Source organism: Apodemus sylvaticus, chromosome 10, assembly GCF_947179515.1.
Source record: "Apodemus sylvaticus chromosome 10, mApoSyl1.1, whole genome shotgun sequence".
NCBI lineage: Eukaryota > Metazoa > Chordata > Mammalia > Rodentia > Muridae > Apodemus > Apodemus sylvaticus.
Genome location: NC_067481.1, coordinates 29,147,562 through 29,160,641, shown reverse-complemented (window position 1 = coordinate 29,160,641; position 13,080 = coordinate 29,147,562). Strand labels below are relative to the sequence as shown.

The window sequence follows — 13,080 nt, the reverse complement described above, 5'->3', positions numbered from 1 at the left end:
CACAGCTGAGCATCTGCCTGCCCTGCACTTGTCCCTCCCGCCTTCACACTTAGTTTCCACGGACTCAGAGGCAGGAGGACCTTGTCTGTGGCCCTGATCCCCACTGCCTCCCCACAGCGCAGTTAGACCACACGCCAGGGCCCTAGTCCTCCTTGCCTGCGGGTGTGGAAAAGTTACCCTGCCTTCTCCGTTAGGTTTTCTCCTGGTTATTTCATAAACTCTTCAGAGTGTGGTTAGGGAGCCTCATATTTATAGGGGACCTGAAAACCTACTGTGTCCCTCTACCGCCCAAATATGGTGCCACTGACCAGACTTCCCTCCTAAGAGGTCACCAGAATCAATGACATGGCCACAGCTCCTTCTTCACCTTCCCAAGAGAGCCACACGTATAGAGCGGTTGACGCTATGAATTTTTATTTAGTATTGTCCTCTGTATATTTGCGGAAGACATTAGGGCATCCCGCAGTGCTTGCTTTGGAAGGACGTGGGCAGAACGAAGGGCTGAGGGAACAGGGCAGATGCAGAGATGACAGAGGGGTTCCAAATCCTCTACACAGTGCCTGTGTGGCTGGGACCAGAAGAAAGAAGTGATCTTAGAGCTGCCACCACCAAGAGGCCCTACCCAGGCCCCACCCAGATATATCTTTTCTCTTGATCCCTGCAGGTGCCCATATGCACCACCAGATGGCAGCATCGAGCAATATTCCTTCTCCCTGGGACCACCTCCACTCTAATGCCTAGGCTGTCCCCTGGTCCTCCTGCCTTTGTCTTCTTTATTTCTCTTGCTACCAAAATAGATCTTTGGGCTTCTCCTAGGAAGTCCATGGTACGTGAAAGCACCTGGCCCATCAGACGAAAATGCCTGACTGCTGTCAATCACCCACTCGCTCCTGGGGGAGCTGAGAATCAGGACGGCCTTCTGACGAGGTCTGTAGAGCAGTCAGCTCTCTATGGTCCTAGCACCTGGGCACCCAGGAAGTGCCCACTGAGCTGAAATGAATAGAAGTAAACCAACACACCAGTGCAGCTACGGAAAGCAAGCATGGATTTGCCTGGTGTGGTGACACAAACTGACCCCACCAAAGGCAGCCGTGCCTGCAGCCTCCATTAGGTAAGTTACAACCTAGGTTGAATGCTCTGGCTTTCTGCTGTTCACAACCTTGATGTGGATAGTCTCTGATGCCGGCCATGTAGTGGGGCAGCAGACAGTAGGGCGGTTGTCTTAAGTGATCCTTGGACTCTCTTATCTCTCTCTCTTCCCACATTCCTCCTATACAAGCTAAACCATTCAACAATGAAGAAGGCATCTCCTCCTGACCCCAGGTTAGGAGACTGGGCAGAGGGGCATGGGTCAGCAAACGGGGAATAAGGATGCCTGAGGGAACCACCCACTGGAAACAACTTACCTGTGTCCTTTCTTCCCTTTGCCAGCCCCCGTCTGAGCTAAAAAAAGATACGGACTTTTTAGCCAGACGTGGTGGTGCACACTTTTAATCCCAGAAGTCGGGAAGCAGAGGCAGGTGGATCTCTTAGTTCATGGCCAACCTGGTCTACAGAGTGAATTCCAGGACAGCCAGGGCTACACAGAGAAACCCTGTCTGGAGTTGGGGATGGGGAAGATGCAGCCATTTTACTGAACCTAAAGAACCTGTCAGGCTTCCAGACACCCTTAGCTTTACTGCTCTCTTCTAAGCCCAGGGGGTACAACCACTTTTCCTACTTTGTACACAAAAATCTGAGGCACAGAGAGGTTAGGCAACTTATCCGAGGTCACAGGGCTGTTATTATGGGGAGAGACGGGCCACAGACCTCTAAAGGGAACTGTGTGCTCACTACCATTTTCAAAGACAGAACATGGAGAAGCGGAGAGAACAAATATTTTATGCTAAAACTTCGGAGGCTTTAAGGGTGGCTTTCTTCCCACTTGAGAGCTGCCATTTCTTCCCTAGCCAAGGCTGTCTAACCTGATCTCGCCTGGATGGCTGACTGAGGGCAAGGGTGGGAGGGTGGGTGGAGCAGGAGGGGCCGGGACCTGGGCTAGCTTCATTGCAAGCCCAGGAAGTCCTTGAGGACGTCACAGGTTTTCTTGTGCATGACCTCACGGAGTTTCCTGACGCGCCGTGTGCTCGACGCACCCACGAAGCTGTCGGGTCTCAGCATGGCCATACCGCCCTCCACCTCCCCCATGATAATGAGCGGTGTCTCTCCCACTGTCACATTGGGGCAAGGACAGGCCCAGTCTACATGAAGCAGAGTGACTTCCAGCGGCTCCCGGCCCAGAAACTTAAGGCCCATCTTCTCGTCTTTTAGAACCTCGTCCACGGTCACCAGGGCGCGGCCCGAGTCGTGCTCCTCTGTGAGCTCAGAGACCCTGCCCAGGATGACAAAGTCACTCCGACAGAAGCTGGTGACAAGTTTCTGCCGGGGCTTGCAGGCCCGGCAATGCTGGTTGCCCCTTGGGAAAGGACACGACTCCTCACAGGCCTCACGGCTTTCGAAGTTGTTCCCATTGCCCTCACAGCCGCCATAGACGAAGGACTGGCATAGGCCTGTCTGGCTGTTGTAGGCCCAGCGTGGTACATAGGCTTTGCAGGGCCCCTGCAGGGCGGGCAGGCTGCACGCGGCCAACGGCCCGCTCATACACGCCAGCATGCAGGCCTCGTAGGTCTCGAAGTGGTTGAGATTGCGGTGGCAGTGGCCAAAGGTGAAAGTGAGGCAATTGTTAGCCTGGGCATCGAAATGCCAGCGTGTCTGCTCCTCTCCACAGTCCTCACTGTCTGGGGGCTTCAGGCACTCCGCTGCTGGGAAGGCCGTGCCGTTGAGACTGCTCTCTGAGGTGGCCCTGGCCTGACCGCCCCTGACCACTGACAACGGGAAGTCAGCCCTCAGGACCCCAGCAACATTCCGGGCTGTACAGGTGTATATGCCAGCATCCTGGGGCTGGGCGTTGTAGATGACCAGCTGGGCAATGTTGGTGACCACCACATTACCACGCACGTGGTTGGGCCTCATGACCACATTCTCTCGATCCTCCAGCTGTTTCTCCCAAGTGAGCTCTGGCCGAGGCCGGCCTACCACGTCACAGAGGAAACTCACAGTCTCACCCACAGTGACTGACTGATGGACAGGGTGGTTGAGCAGGGCCGGGGCTGCCAGGTCCAGCCCGAGGGTCTCTGGAGAGGCTGTGGTGGGATGTACTGTGGTCTCGGGCGGCGGAGGGCTGGTATTGGGCCAGGTGAAGTGATAACGGCAGGTGACCACAGACAGTGTGATGCCCTTGGAACAGGCCTCGGCGTCCATGTAGCAGCGGTTGTAGTAGGTGAGGCCGTCAGAGGCACAAGTGAAGCTGGGCTCCTTCTCACAGCGATCTTTACACTTACACACGGGTTGGCCGTCCCAGATGTCACACTCAGAGCCTTGCTGCAGACACATGAAGTGGTCACATGTGGCCTCTTTGGGCATGCCCACTGGGCCCTTCTTCCCCTTCACATCCATGTAGCGGGCTGCCACACAGCTCTTGGTTCCACACACATTGGGGCAGCATTTCTCATACGTCTCACATTCCTGGAAGAGCCAGAGAGAGAGAGAGAGAGAGAGAGAGAGAGAGAGAGAGAGATCTGAACATGTGGGAAGCAAGAACAGATTCCCACATCTCCCCGCAGAGGCTGTAACATGAGGACTTATACCTGTGAATACACAAAGCTCTTAACGTGGTTAAGAGCTCACAGAGACCCAACACCCACTGTCTGTCAGGATCCTGGATATCCTTCAACTTACCACTTTGTACATAATAATCCAAGGCACCAGAGAGGTTAAGCAACTTGCCCAAGGTCACAGGGCTGGTAGAGTGGCGAGAGAGAGATGACCCACAGACCTCTAAGGGGGGGCTGTCTGCTCATTACCATTTTCAAAGTGAGAACATGGCAGAGAGGTGACACTCAAGCCACAGGGAGGAGAGGTGGCAGTCAAGGGCTTCAAGCTCTCTTAAGTGGGATCCTGGAACGGAACATCCTCCAGTTCCCAGATGAAGCACGGGCTGACATCGTGAGGTTGACTTTTTGTCTTTCTCCCGCTGGGGTGAGGATGCGTTGGCTAACTCGAAGAAGTCGCATCTCGGACCCATGTTCAAGACTAGCCATACCTATCTTCCCCTCGGAAGACACCAACATACACAAGGTTGTCAGAGACCCTTGTGACCAGAAAAAAAGTCCTCCTGCACGGTGTCAGCAAACCTTGCCAGGCTGTAATCCGACTCTGACTTCTGTGGAGTCGTGTAAGGCTTTACTCTAATTCCTTGAAATTAGCACATGCCAACTGGAGCCGACACAAATGCCGATGGCATGTGGTGCTGTGCACAATGTCACACCGTGTGGCGGGGCAGCTGGCTGGGCTGCTAATCCTCCACCAGGTAGTGACTGTGTGAACTGGTCCCCGCCACACTGGCCTCTTGTCCTACCCTCTTTGATACCAGCCTTTCTGACATTCCACATGGGCTAAGGGGGGGGAGCACCCCACGCGGCTGGGTGGAGCGGCTGCTCGACTTGTTTACTCTTCTCCCCTTCAGTTCAGAATAAGGACTTTGTTTTGAAGCCCTTGTTTGGCATAGGCTTCTGGGCCACAACAGGGGAAGCTTGGGGACAGAGATGGGTCACATCCAGAGCTGAGGTTCAAGGGAGAAAGAGAACTTTAGAATGGAGTGTGGACAGGGACACAGCGACCTGTGAACAGGAAAACCTGCTCTTTGACCCGATGGCTATTCCGTTCCAGTGTGACTAGGCAATTCCATCAGGGCCCAGAGGTCCGGGAGTGGCTGGACACTCGGGAACCAGAGCCCTTGGGGACCAAAAAAGGAATGCTGGAGGGAATAGTTAGAGTAGCACTTAAGGAGTTACAATGTATCTAGGCTAGCTGGATCTTCAGCTGCCCTCAGGTGTCTTTTCCAGACAACATGCAGAGCCAGCCAGAGTTCCGCTGGCCCTACGTCCTACCTGACTTCAAGCTAGCTAGTATCAGTGAAAAAGATTCTCCAAAGGTAGACATCTGATGGCATGAGCTCTTGGATGGGAGGATTGCCACTTTCCCTGTTCCTTTATCCTTACACTATCACTGGGTACCATTGCAGCATCCGACCACTGGGTACCACTGCAGCATCCTACCACTGTGTACCACTGCAGCATCTGACCACTGGGTACCACTGCAGCATCCTACCACTGTGTACCACTTCAACATCCGACTACTGGGTACCACTGCAGCATCTGACCACTGGGTACCACTGCAGCATCCGACCACTGGGTACCACTGCAACATCCGACCACTGGGTACCACTGCAGCATCTGACCACTGGGTACCACTGCAGCATCCAACCACTGGGTACCATTGCAGCGTCTGACCACTGGGTACCACTGCAGCAGCCTACCACTGTGTATCACTGTAGCATCTGTCTTGAGAGTTTGAGAATGGTCCCCAGAGAATGTGAGGCATCAGCCACTCTTTCCATGGGAAACCCCATGCTTTCCCAATGTGACCAGCTACTTCTAGAAGCACCAGGGTCTCCCATGTTCCTTAGTGAAACCTAACCCACACCCAAAGCCCTAGGAGACTCTGAGCTATCCAGAGATGGCCAGCCAGGTAGTGGCCACACCTAGATCAGGCACCAGTACTATAATAAACCAATGGGCAGGAGCGGACAAGGGTGACTCTTAGAAGAACCCGTCTGGCAGCCAGGGAAGAGCTGTCTGGAGGTGGCTCTTGACTACCGCAGCATCCGTGGGGGCGGAGCATGTGGGAACACGAAAGAGCCAGAGAGGTGGGAACTCGGTTCTCCCTCCCAGGACGCTTAGAGTGTGTGTACCAATTGGCTCCTGTTCAATCTGCCCAGTAGCCTCCTTACTATAAGGCTGAGTTCAAACCCGAGGAAGGGCCTAGATGCCTGGTGAAACTAATTGCAACAATGTGTCAAACAGACATGTTTGCAAGCTAACCGGTCCCTCCCTGCTAGCTCTGGCATCACTCTGAGCGAGCATCCATCTACCTGTGAGTGGGCAGTTGAGCATCCGTCCACTCTGCTGTCGTGTTATCCCAGGCTACGAGCCTTGTACGGTGCTGGGCCACCGCAGCCCTCAACAAACACAAAGAGGAATGCTCAGAGACGGATTTGGACTCTACACCCTCTTCTTCTAGACCTCAGCAGTAACAGGCAGGCTCAAGCCCTGTTTTGTCCCTAGGTTGGCAGGGTCTGTGTCCCTTTATGTTCCTGGAGTCACTCCTGATTCGTCCCCACACCAGAGCTCCCATACCATCACCGACCCACTCAAGTGGTCCATCTCAGGGTTTGGGAATCCCACTCACCTGGTCTGTTTCACATTCTTGCTTGCAGGTGCTCTGGGCATCCACCCAGAGGTTGGGGTTCATGTCGTTGGGGCAGATGCCCGCATGGGAGTATCGGATAGGCGGCAGCGCTAGGCCTCGAAGGGGATCCCCGAGGAGTAGCAGTAACAGCAGCCCCCAGTGGATCCAGAACCGACGATACCCTGGGGCCTGCATGGTGCCGTCTGCAGAGGCCAGAGGGGTTCCCCTGTGATGCCACCAAGGGCGGAGGCCCACCAGGGCCTTCTTCTCCAGGACTGGCAACACCTGCCCTCCTCACCCCAGCAAGTCTCCTTGCTGAGGCTGCTGGCTGGCTTCGGCTGCTGTGACTGGCTCCACCAAGTGCAGCCTGCTGGGCTGTGAGGCTTCAGATAAAAGAAAGGTCTTTGGAAGGAAACTCTGTTCCCCCACCCCACCCCGGGTGCGCAGGGAGAGGAACACGGCAGGGGCTCGAGCCTGGATTTATATCCTGGTTGCACCACCCGAGTGGGAGCAAGCTAACCCGATGCCTGTCAGAGGCAGGCTGCTGGCGCCTCTGTCCTGTGGCTGATCACAGACGTATTGCAGAAGGGGGGAAAAGCTGGAAGCAGTTTAGGCAGCGGTCTCTGGCACGGTGGGACACCTGCTTGTTTTTGACTCCAGGAGGCCTTTAACCCTTCCAGGGACAGAAATGGCATGTGCTTTGGGGGGGGGGGGAGCTGGCCCCAGGACACGCACGCTCACTGTGAGCCAGGTTTGTTTCCCTTTCCCCACCTCCTTGGGGCCAGGCCCCCTCCTCCCCTTCAGCCACCTCTAAAGAACACACAATCGCTTGTTACGAGGAAGGACCTGAGCCGCTGTGTTAGCGTCGCCCAGCTCGATAGTACATTTGAGAGCAAATGACGTGGAAAAACAAGTTCACGGCCATTCAAGGGCGGGCCCAGGCAGCCAGCCGGCGCTGTGCTGTGTAAGCTGACTCCCACCCCGGGCACCAGGTCCCCTTGTGGGGGGTATGCACATGGGCAACGCCACATCCCCGTGTTACGGGTTACCGGCAGTCCGTGCCTTAAGCGCCAACTTTGGTGAATTGCCCCAAAATCATTCCAGAGAGACATACCAGATACCAGATATGGTCTGGCTCCCCCGGGCTGCTGGGACGGATCACATTCCTTGCTCCTGTCTCTACACACTTGTGGAGGAGTCCAAGAAACTGGTGCCGCTACAGTGTCCCAGGACTCCACTGCACCAGCACCGCGCTGCCCTCGCCAGTGGCCACGGTGGCCCCTGCTTGGTGAGCCCTTGGGTGCTGGGCACGCTATGGACATGTGGTTCTACACGCTCCCACCACACAGCGTGAAAGGCTTCCGGTGGAAGAACACAAGGCACTTGCCTAGGGTCCTCAGAACCACCGATCATCCCAGTTAATCCTTACACGCTCCTGACTCGAATACATCATTCCGTTTCTACTTCACAGCAAGCTGCACATCCATTTTGGACTTAAGCAAAAGATGGATGCACAGTGAAGCCAAGCAACTCACCCGGTGTCACACAGCTCCGTTAATATAGGAGGCAAGGGCAGCAGCTTGCTGGGTGTGGGCAGGGCCTTTTGAAGCCACCCCTCCCCCACCCGTCTGCCAGAGCTGCTATCCAGGTACAGCCGAAAGTCTGTTTTTTACAGAATGGTTAGGAAGTGTTTGAGAGTCAGGGGTTGTGCTTGTGGGAGGCCTGGGAAGAGAGCTGTAAGTAGCCAGGAGGTTAGAAGACATTTCCATCCCAGTAGATTGAGGGTGTCTGGCTTAGGGTGATGAGGAAAGGAACACTTGAAAGACAGAGGTGCCTTTTTAAGGATAAGCCAACAAGGTTTGGAGGGTAGACGAGTTGCAGTGGGTAGAGGGCAGGGAAGTGGCTAGAAGGGGGAGGGGCCCAAGGCCCACAGCTGCCCTCTTGATAACCATGACTCCCATCCAAGAGGCCTGTAAAAATCACCTGCTCGATCATCTCCTATAGACTCCTCTTCCTAGCACAGCGGGGGGCTGCTTTTGCTCCCTCTGAGCCAATTCCTTCCCATCGTGTGCCTCTAGGGACCCCTCTTCTCCATCAATGTCGAAGTGCTAATGAAGGGTGTCAGGTCTTGATCTGCTAAGTTATCAGAACAAACCTCCCTCAGAGGAGGCCATTTCCCAGTAATGAAACCAGACAGCGGGCGATGCCGGCTGCTTTGAATTCCCTGTAATTTCATAAGCCGTGCTCCTGCTGCTCGAAGCAGGAGCCTCGACCACAGCCCCGCCCTGCCCGTGGCTTGCTCGGCTGGCTTCCTGTGACGCCACAGAAGGAAAGAGACAGTGACAGGTTTCCAGGCAGCATTCAGAGAAAGTGTCACAAGACGTTATGCCAGGACAAGAATCTGAAGGGAAGATGCCGGGTCTCTGAGGGGGTCTGCTGAGACCGTAAGAGATTCTGGTTCCTGCTCCCCATTCTCAGGGTTGGTGGGAAAAGCCTTTGAGTTTTCAATCGTGACCCTCCTTCCTGTCCCAGCAGGTACCTGTACAGGAGAGGAAGCTGAGCTGGAAAGTTAGGCAGGGCTGGCCAAGCAGCCCCACAGCCTGGGGAACGTGGCCGAGCTCCCCCTCTGCGATGGGAGCCACACCTGTCCATACTGTACAGTGAAACCCAGCAAGCTTACCCTCCCCCCCCACCCCCGCACGGGAGACCTCCCCCTCTCTGCCTCTGCCCTGAAGCTTGTTTCTAAGCTATTTTGAAGTTCCCACCACCCCAGGCCTCTCTGTGACCCCCCCCCCTACACACACACACAGGCCCACCCTGTACCAAGTTCCTCAATGGGAATGGTGATGTCGGGCTCAGCTGCTGGGCAGAGAAACCTGACTCCTGGGTGTCCCCTGGCTGTCATTACTTGGTCCCGAGGACATGGAGTCCAGCTTAGTTTCTCCACCACCGGGTGTGAGAGGCATGGTGAGCACTGGGTGCTGGTCTGCGCTAGAAAAGCCACAGAACAATGGCCGTCACGTTCCTCCCAGTGCACATAGGACCTGCTCAAAGGTCCTGCAGCCAGGAGGCCACCCTCGCTCTGATAGTGAACTCTGGGGTGATCTTTGATCTCAGGTTCACCTTGAGCTTCCTGGGCTAGTGGGGTCTTGACAGGACAACACAATTGACCCCATTACCCAAATTAGCCAGCCCCACCCTACAACTCAACAACAGTACACACCACTGCAGGCCAACCAAAGACCCACAGGAACCTCGAAGACACAATACTCACACACAAGCCAAGCCTCTTACCTCTCATCGTGTCTGGTCTCTCTTTCCCTAACTCATTTCTCCCCTCAAATGGTTCTTAAAGCCCCTACTATGTGCCAGACTTGGCACACACAGAAATCCATAGTGGTATCTTCACAGTCTGCATCAGAAAACAAATATGTCAAAATGATGATGATAAGCCCAGAGAATATGAGGTTGGGAGGAGGTGGTCCTCACCCTACTGAGGGGTAGCAAAGGGGGCTGGGCTTGGGGTGGATGCTACAAGATGACACTGGATGCGGCCTTAGACTAAGCAGCAGTCTGCAAGAGTAAAGAAGGCAGTTCCCTACACTCGGCACAATGAGGCCTGGCCCACAGCTCTGGTCTCCCCAGCCAAGCCCCCACCCCCGCCCCTTTGTGGGGCCCAGGCTCCAGGAAGGGGAGATGAGGGCAACTCAGCAGGTTTAGGAGGAGTGGGGGTGGGAGCTGCCCCACGCCTTTAGAAAAAGACAGCCCCAGCAAAGACAGACCGGCAGCCCATTCTTCTGCACCACGACAAGGCCCTGCGTAGGATGTCCACACAGACCCATGTGGGAAGCCAGCCCAAGGCAGCCCCCTGGCTCTGTGTTTGCAAGGATTTGGAAAGCAGAAGTGGGGCTACAGAGGAGACGCTGTCCTCCATGAGGTGCTCAGATAGACGACTCAGGCCACCTCAGCAAAAGGCTCATTACCCAGCTGGGGACCCCCTGCCCGAGCAGACTCGGGCCTGGCTTACATTACAAGGCTACATGAGCTCTTCCCTCCAAGAGAGGCTGCACAGAGCCTTGGAATAATTATGGGGCCTCAGCAGATGGTGGAGGTGGATGGGGGAGGCCTTCAGCTGGGGGACACGTGACCCACCAGCATCTGTGTGGAACAGGACCTGGGAGTGTCCAGGCTGAGCGGACGGTGGTAGGGGGTTGGCACTGACTCAAGATCAGGAATTACAGGCTTGGGAGGGGTGGGGGAGCAGTCAAGGGAGGCCTAGCGTTGCTGTCAGAGCTCCTGGACACTGGAAAGATCAGTGTGTGTCTTCCAGCACAGAGATATACATACCCAGGCATGCAGGGCTGGGTGACTTTGAGAACTGCACGTCCTGGAGGGTTTCAGCTCAAATCCTGCCCCTCTGGGGTTCCTGGGCTGGAGTGGGCAATTCATTCTCCACTTTGAGAGGAGGACCACCTCCAGTTCCCCATCTGAGGCCCCTTCAGCCCCTCTCTGATCCATGTCCTGATTCCTCCAGATTCGCACTGATGGAAGCAGCTTTTCAAAGAGCCCCGTGAAGCCCTCAGCCAAAGCAAACACAGGCAAGCAGGCCCAAAGGTGTCTGCTCCTGCCTCTGCTCTGCCTGAGGAAATCAAGTCCCAGCTTTCCCACACTGCATGGGGAACCTGGCCTCTCTCCCGTTTAGGGCACCCACACATCTTAAAAGCTCCCCTAGACCATCATGGCCTACCAGCCCCACTCCTGCCTAATTCTTGCTCCTTGTTCCTTGAGAAGTCCTGAGGTCAGGGGGCTCCCTGACACTCCATGCTGTCTAGTGAAGTGGCTCATGTTCTCTGAAGCCATCTGTACCCCAGAAATGCATCTTGTCAACAGTGTACTGTTTTTATGTGCACCTGTATGTGTACATGGTGTCGAGGGGGTGGGGCCAGAATAAGAAAAAAAAGTCCTTCCTTGCCATTGACTGCGAATGCATGATTCTGGATTAACCAAGGTCCCTGCAGGCTGAGGATGAAGGCAAAAGCAGTCTGGCCCACCGGGAACTGCTGTCTCAGTTTAAGTTAGCATTACTGTTCTTTGCCTAACCCGTCTGAGCGACCACACTTCCATTGGCGTCTTTCTAGCCCTTCCCTCCAGCCTTACACAGACCCTGTTCTCTGGCAGGGGTGCTCATCTCCAAGACAGCAGCTTTCTGACCCATCTCCGAAGCCATACCAGAAAGGAAGCTCTCCTAATCCCGGAAGAGCAGGAGAACTACTTCCTGACCAGAGGTTCCCAGTATAGTTTATAAATAATAAAGCAAAACCAAACTGAACAACAGCTTACAAAGTTACATGTTCCAGTGAAGCTGGGTTGAAGGGTGACTCTCAGATGTCCCAACCTCAGAACCTGGGAGTGTAACCATAGTTGGGGGAAAGGTCTCTGCAGGGGCTAAGGATCTTGAGTTGAGATCATGCTGGGTTGTCGGGGAGGAAACAGCACCCGGTGGCAGGTGTCTGTCCAGGAGATCTGGAACACAGGAAATAGGAGAGGGATAGCCACAGACTTAGGGAAGCCACAGCCAAATGCTGGAGAGGCAGAGTTGTCACCCAGAGCTTTAGGAGGAACAAGCACCTGAGGACATGTTGTTTCTGGCTCTCCGGCCATTAGACCTGTGAGACAAGCAGGTTCAGTGTCTTAAACCAGCAAGTCAGTGGTACATTGTCACGGTAGCCACACAAAACAAACACAACTGTCTGGACCCATTCAAGGACCCTGGCTGGTGACAGTTAAATGTCACAGCAGGACCCATCCCTTCTCAGTCCCTCCAGTTTCTCCTCAGCAAATTGCTTCACTGGGCCGTGTTCTCTTTTCTGACAGGTTTATATTCTCTCTGCTTTTATTTCCCTTCAGCCAGAAACCATAACTTCATTAATAAGAGAAGGTGCACACACTTCAAACGGAGCTTCAGCTACCCTTCTGAAACACCGAAAAAATAACCAGGTCTTCGTTTTCAGGTGGCTTCATTGCTAGCTCCAGCCTGGCACCTTCGCCATTACGTCCGCATGCGTCTACGTCCTCATGCGTCTGCTTCCGCCAAGGCCAGTTCTGTGTCTGTAACTCACACTTCTGTCCCATAGACCCCTCCCTCTCCTCTTTCCTCTTGTGCAGCTGGAGTCTGGGTGTTTTTCTTGAACGTCTGAGTCAGCTTCACCTTGAACTTGGAATTTCACAGCGGGGACGAACTGTGCCTGCTCAAGGGCTCAGTCCTCAGGCTCCGGTCCGCGGCAGATGACGTCAGGATCTTAAGTTGAGCCTTGCAGCCTTCCGGCTCGGAGACAGGGAAGATGTTGCCGGATGGTGATCCCAGTCCCTCCTAGACACTCAAAGACCCTGGACCCAGTTTCTCCAGCCTCCTTTCCACTCCAAGTTTGCTGTGCTGACCTGATTGGCTCTTTGCCATTGACCAAGACAAGGTCTCTCTCCAGGCAGTCCAGGCTGGCCTGGAACTTGCAACTATTCTACCCCAGCTCTTTGAGTGCTGGGTTTACACCTCTATGCCCAGCTACGTTTGACTTATTCTTGCTCTTGTGTTCCCACTCCCCTCAGAACACACCCCTCTCCCTCCTGTCCTTCTTCCTCTTTTTACACAATGTCTCTCTATAAATCCCAGGATGGTTGGAACCCTCTATACAGCCCAGGATTACAGGTGTGAATCACCTCGCCCGGCTTAGGTTT

At 54.7% G+C, this 13,080-nt stretch overlaps 1 protein-coding gene across 1 annotated transcript; it reads right to left on the bottom strand.

Annotated features, from left to right (window-relative positions):
* Window positions 1-2,043: 2,043 nt before the first annotated feature.
* Wfikkn2 (WAP, follistatin/kazal, immunoglobulin, kunitz and netrin domain containing 2) lies at window positions 2,044-6,543 on the bottom strand. The gene is made up of 2 exons (XM_052196628.1): window positions 6,349-6,543; window positions 2,044-3,564 (listed from the first exon to the last, which is right to left on the bottom strand). The coding sequence occupies exons 1-2, from the start codon at window positions 6,541-6,543 to the stop codon at window positions 2,044-2,046; spliced, it is 1,716 nt and encodes a 571-aa protein (XP_052052588.1).
* Window positions 6,544-13,080: the final 6,537 nt, after the last annotated feature.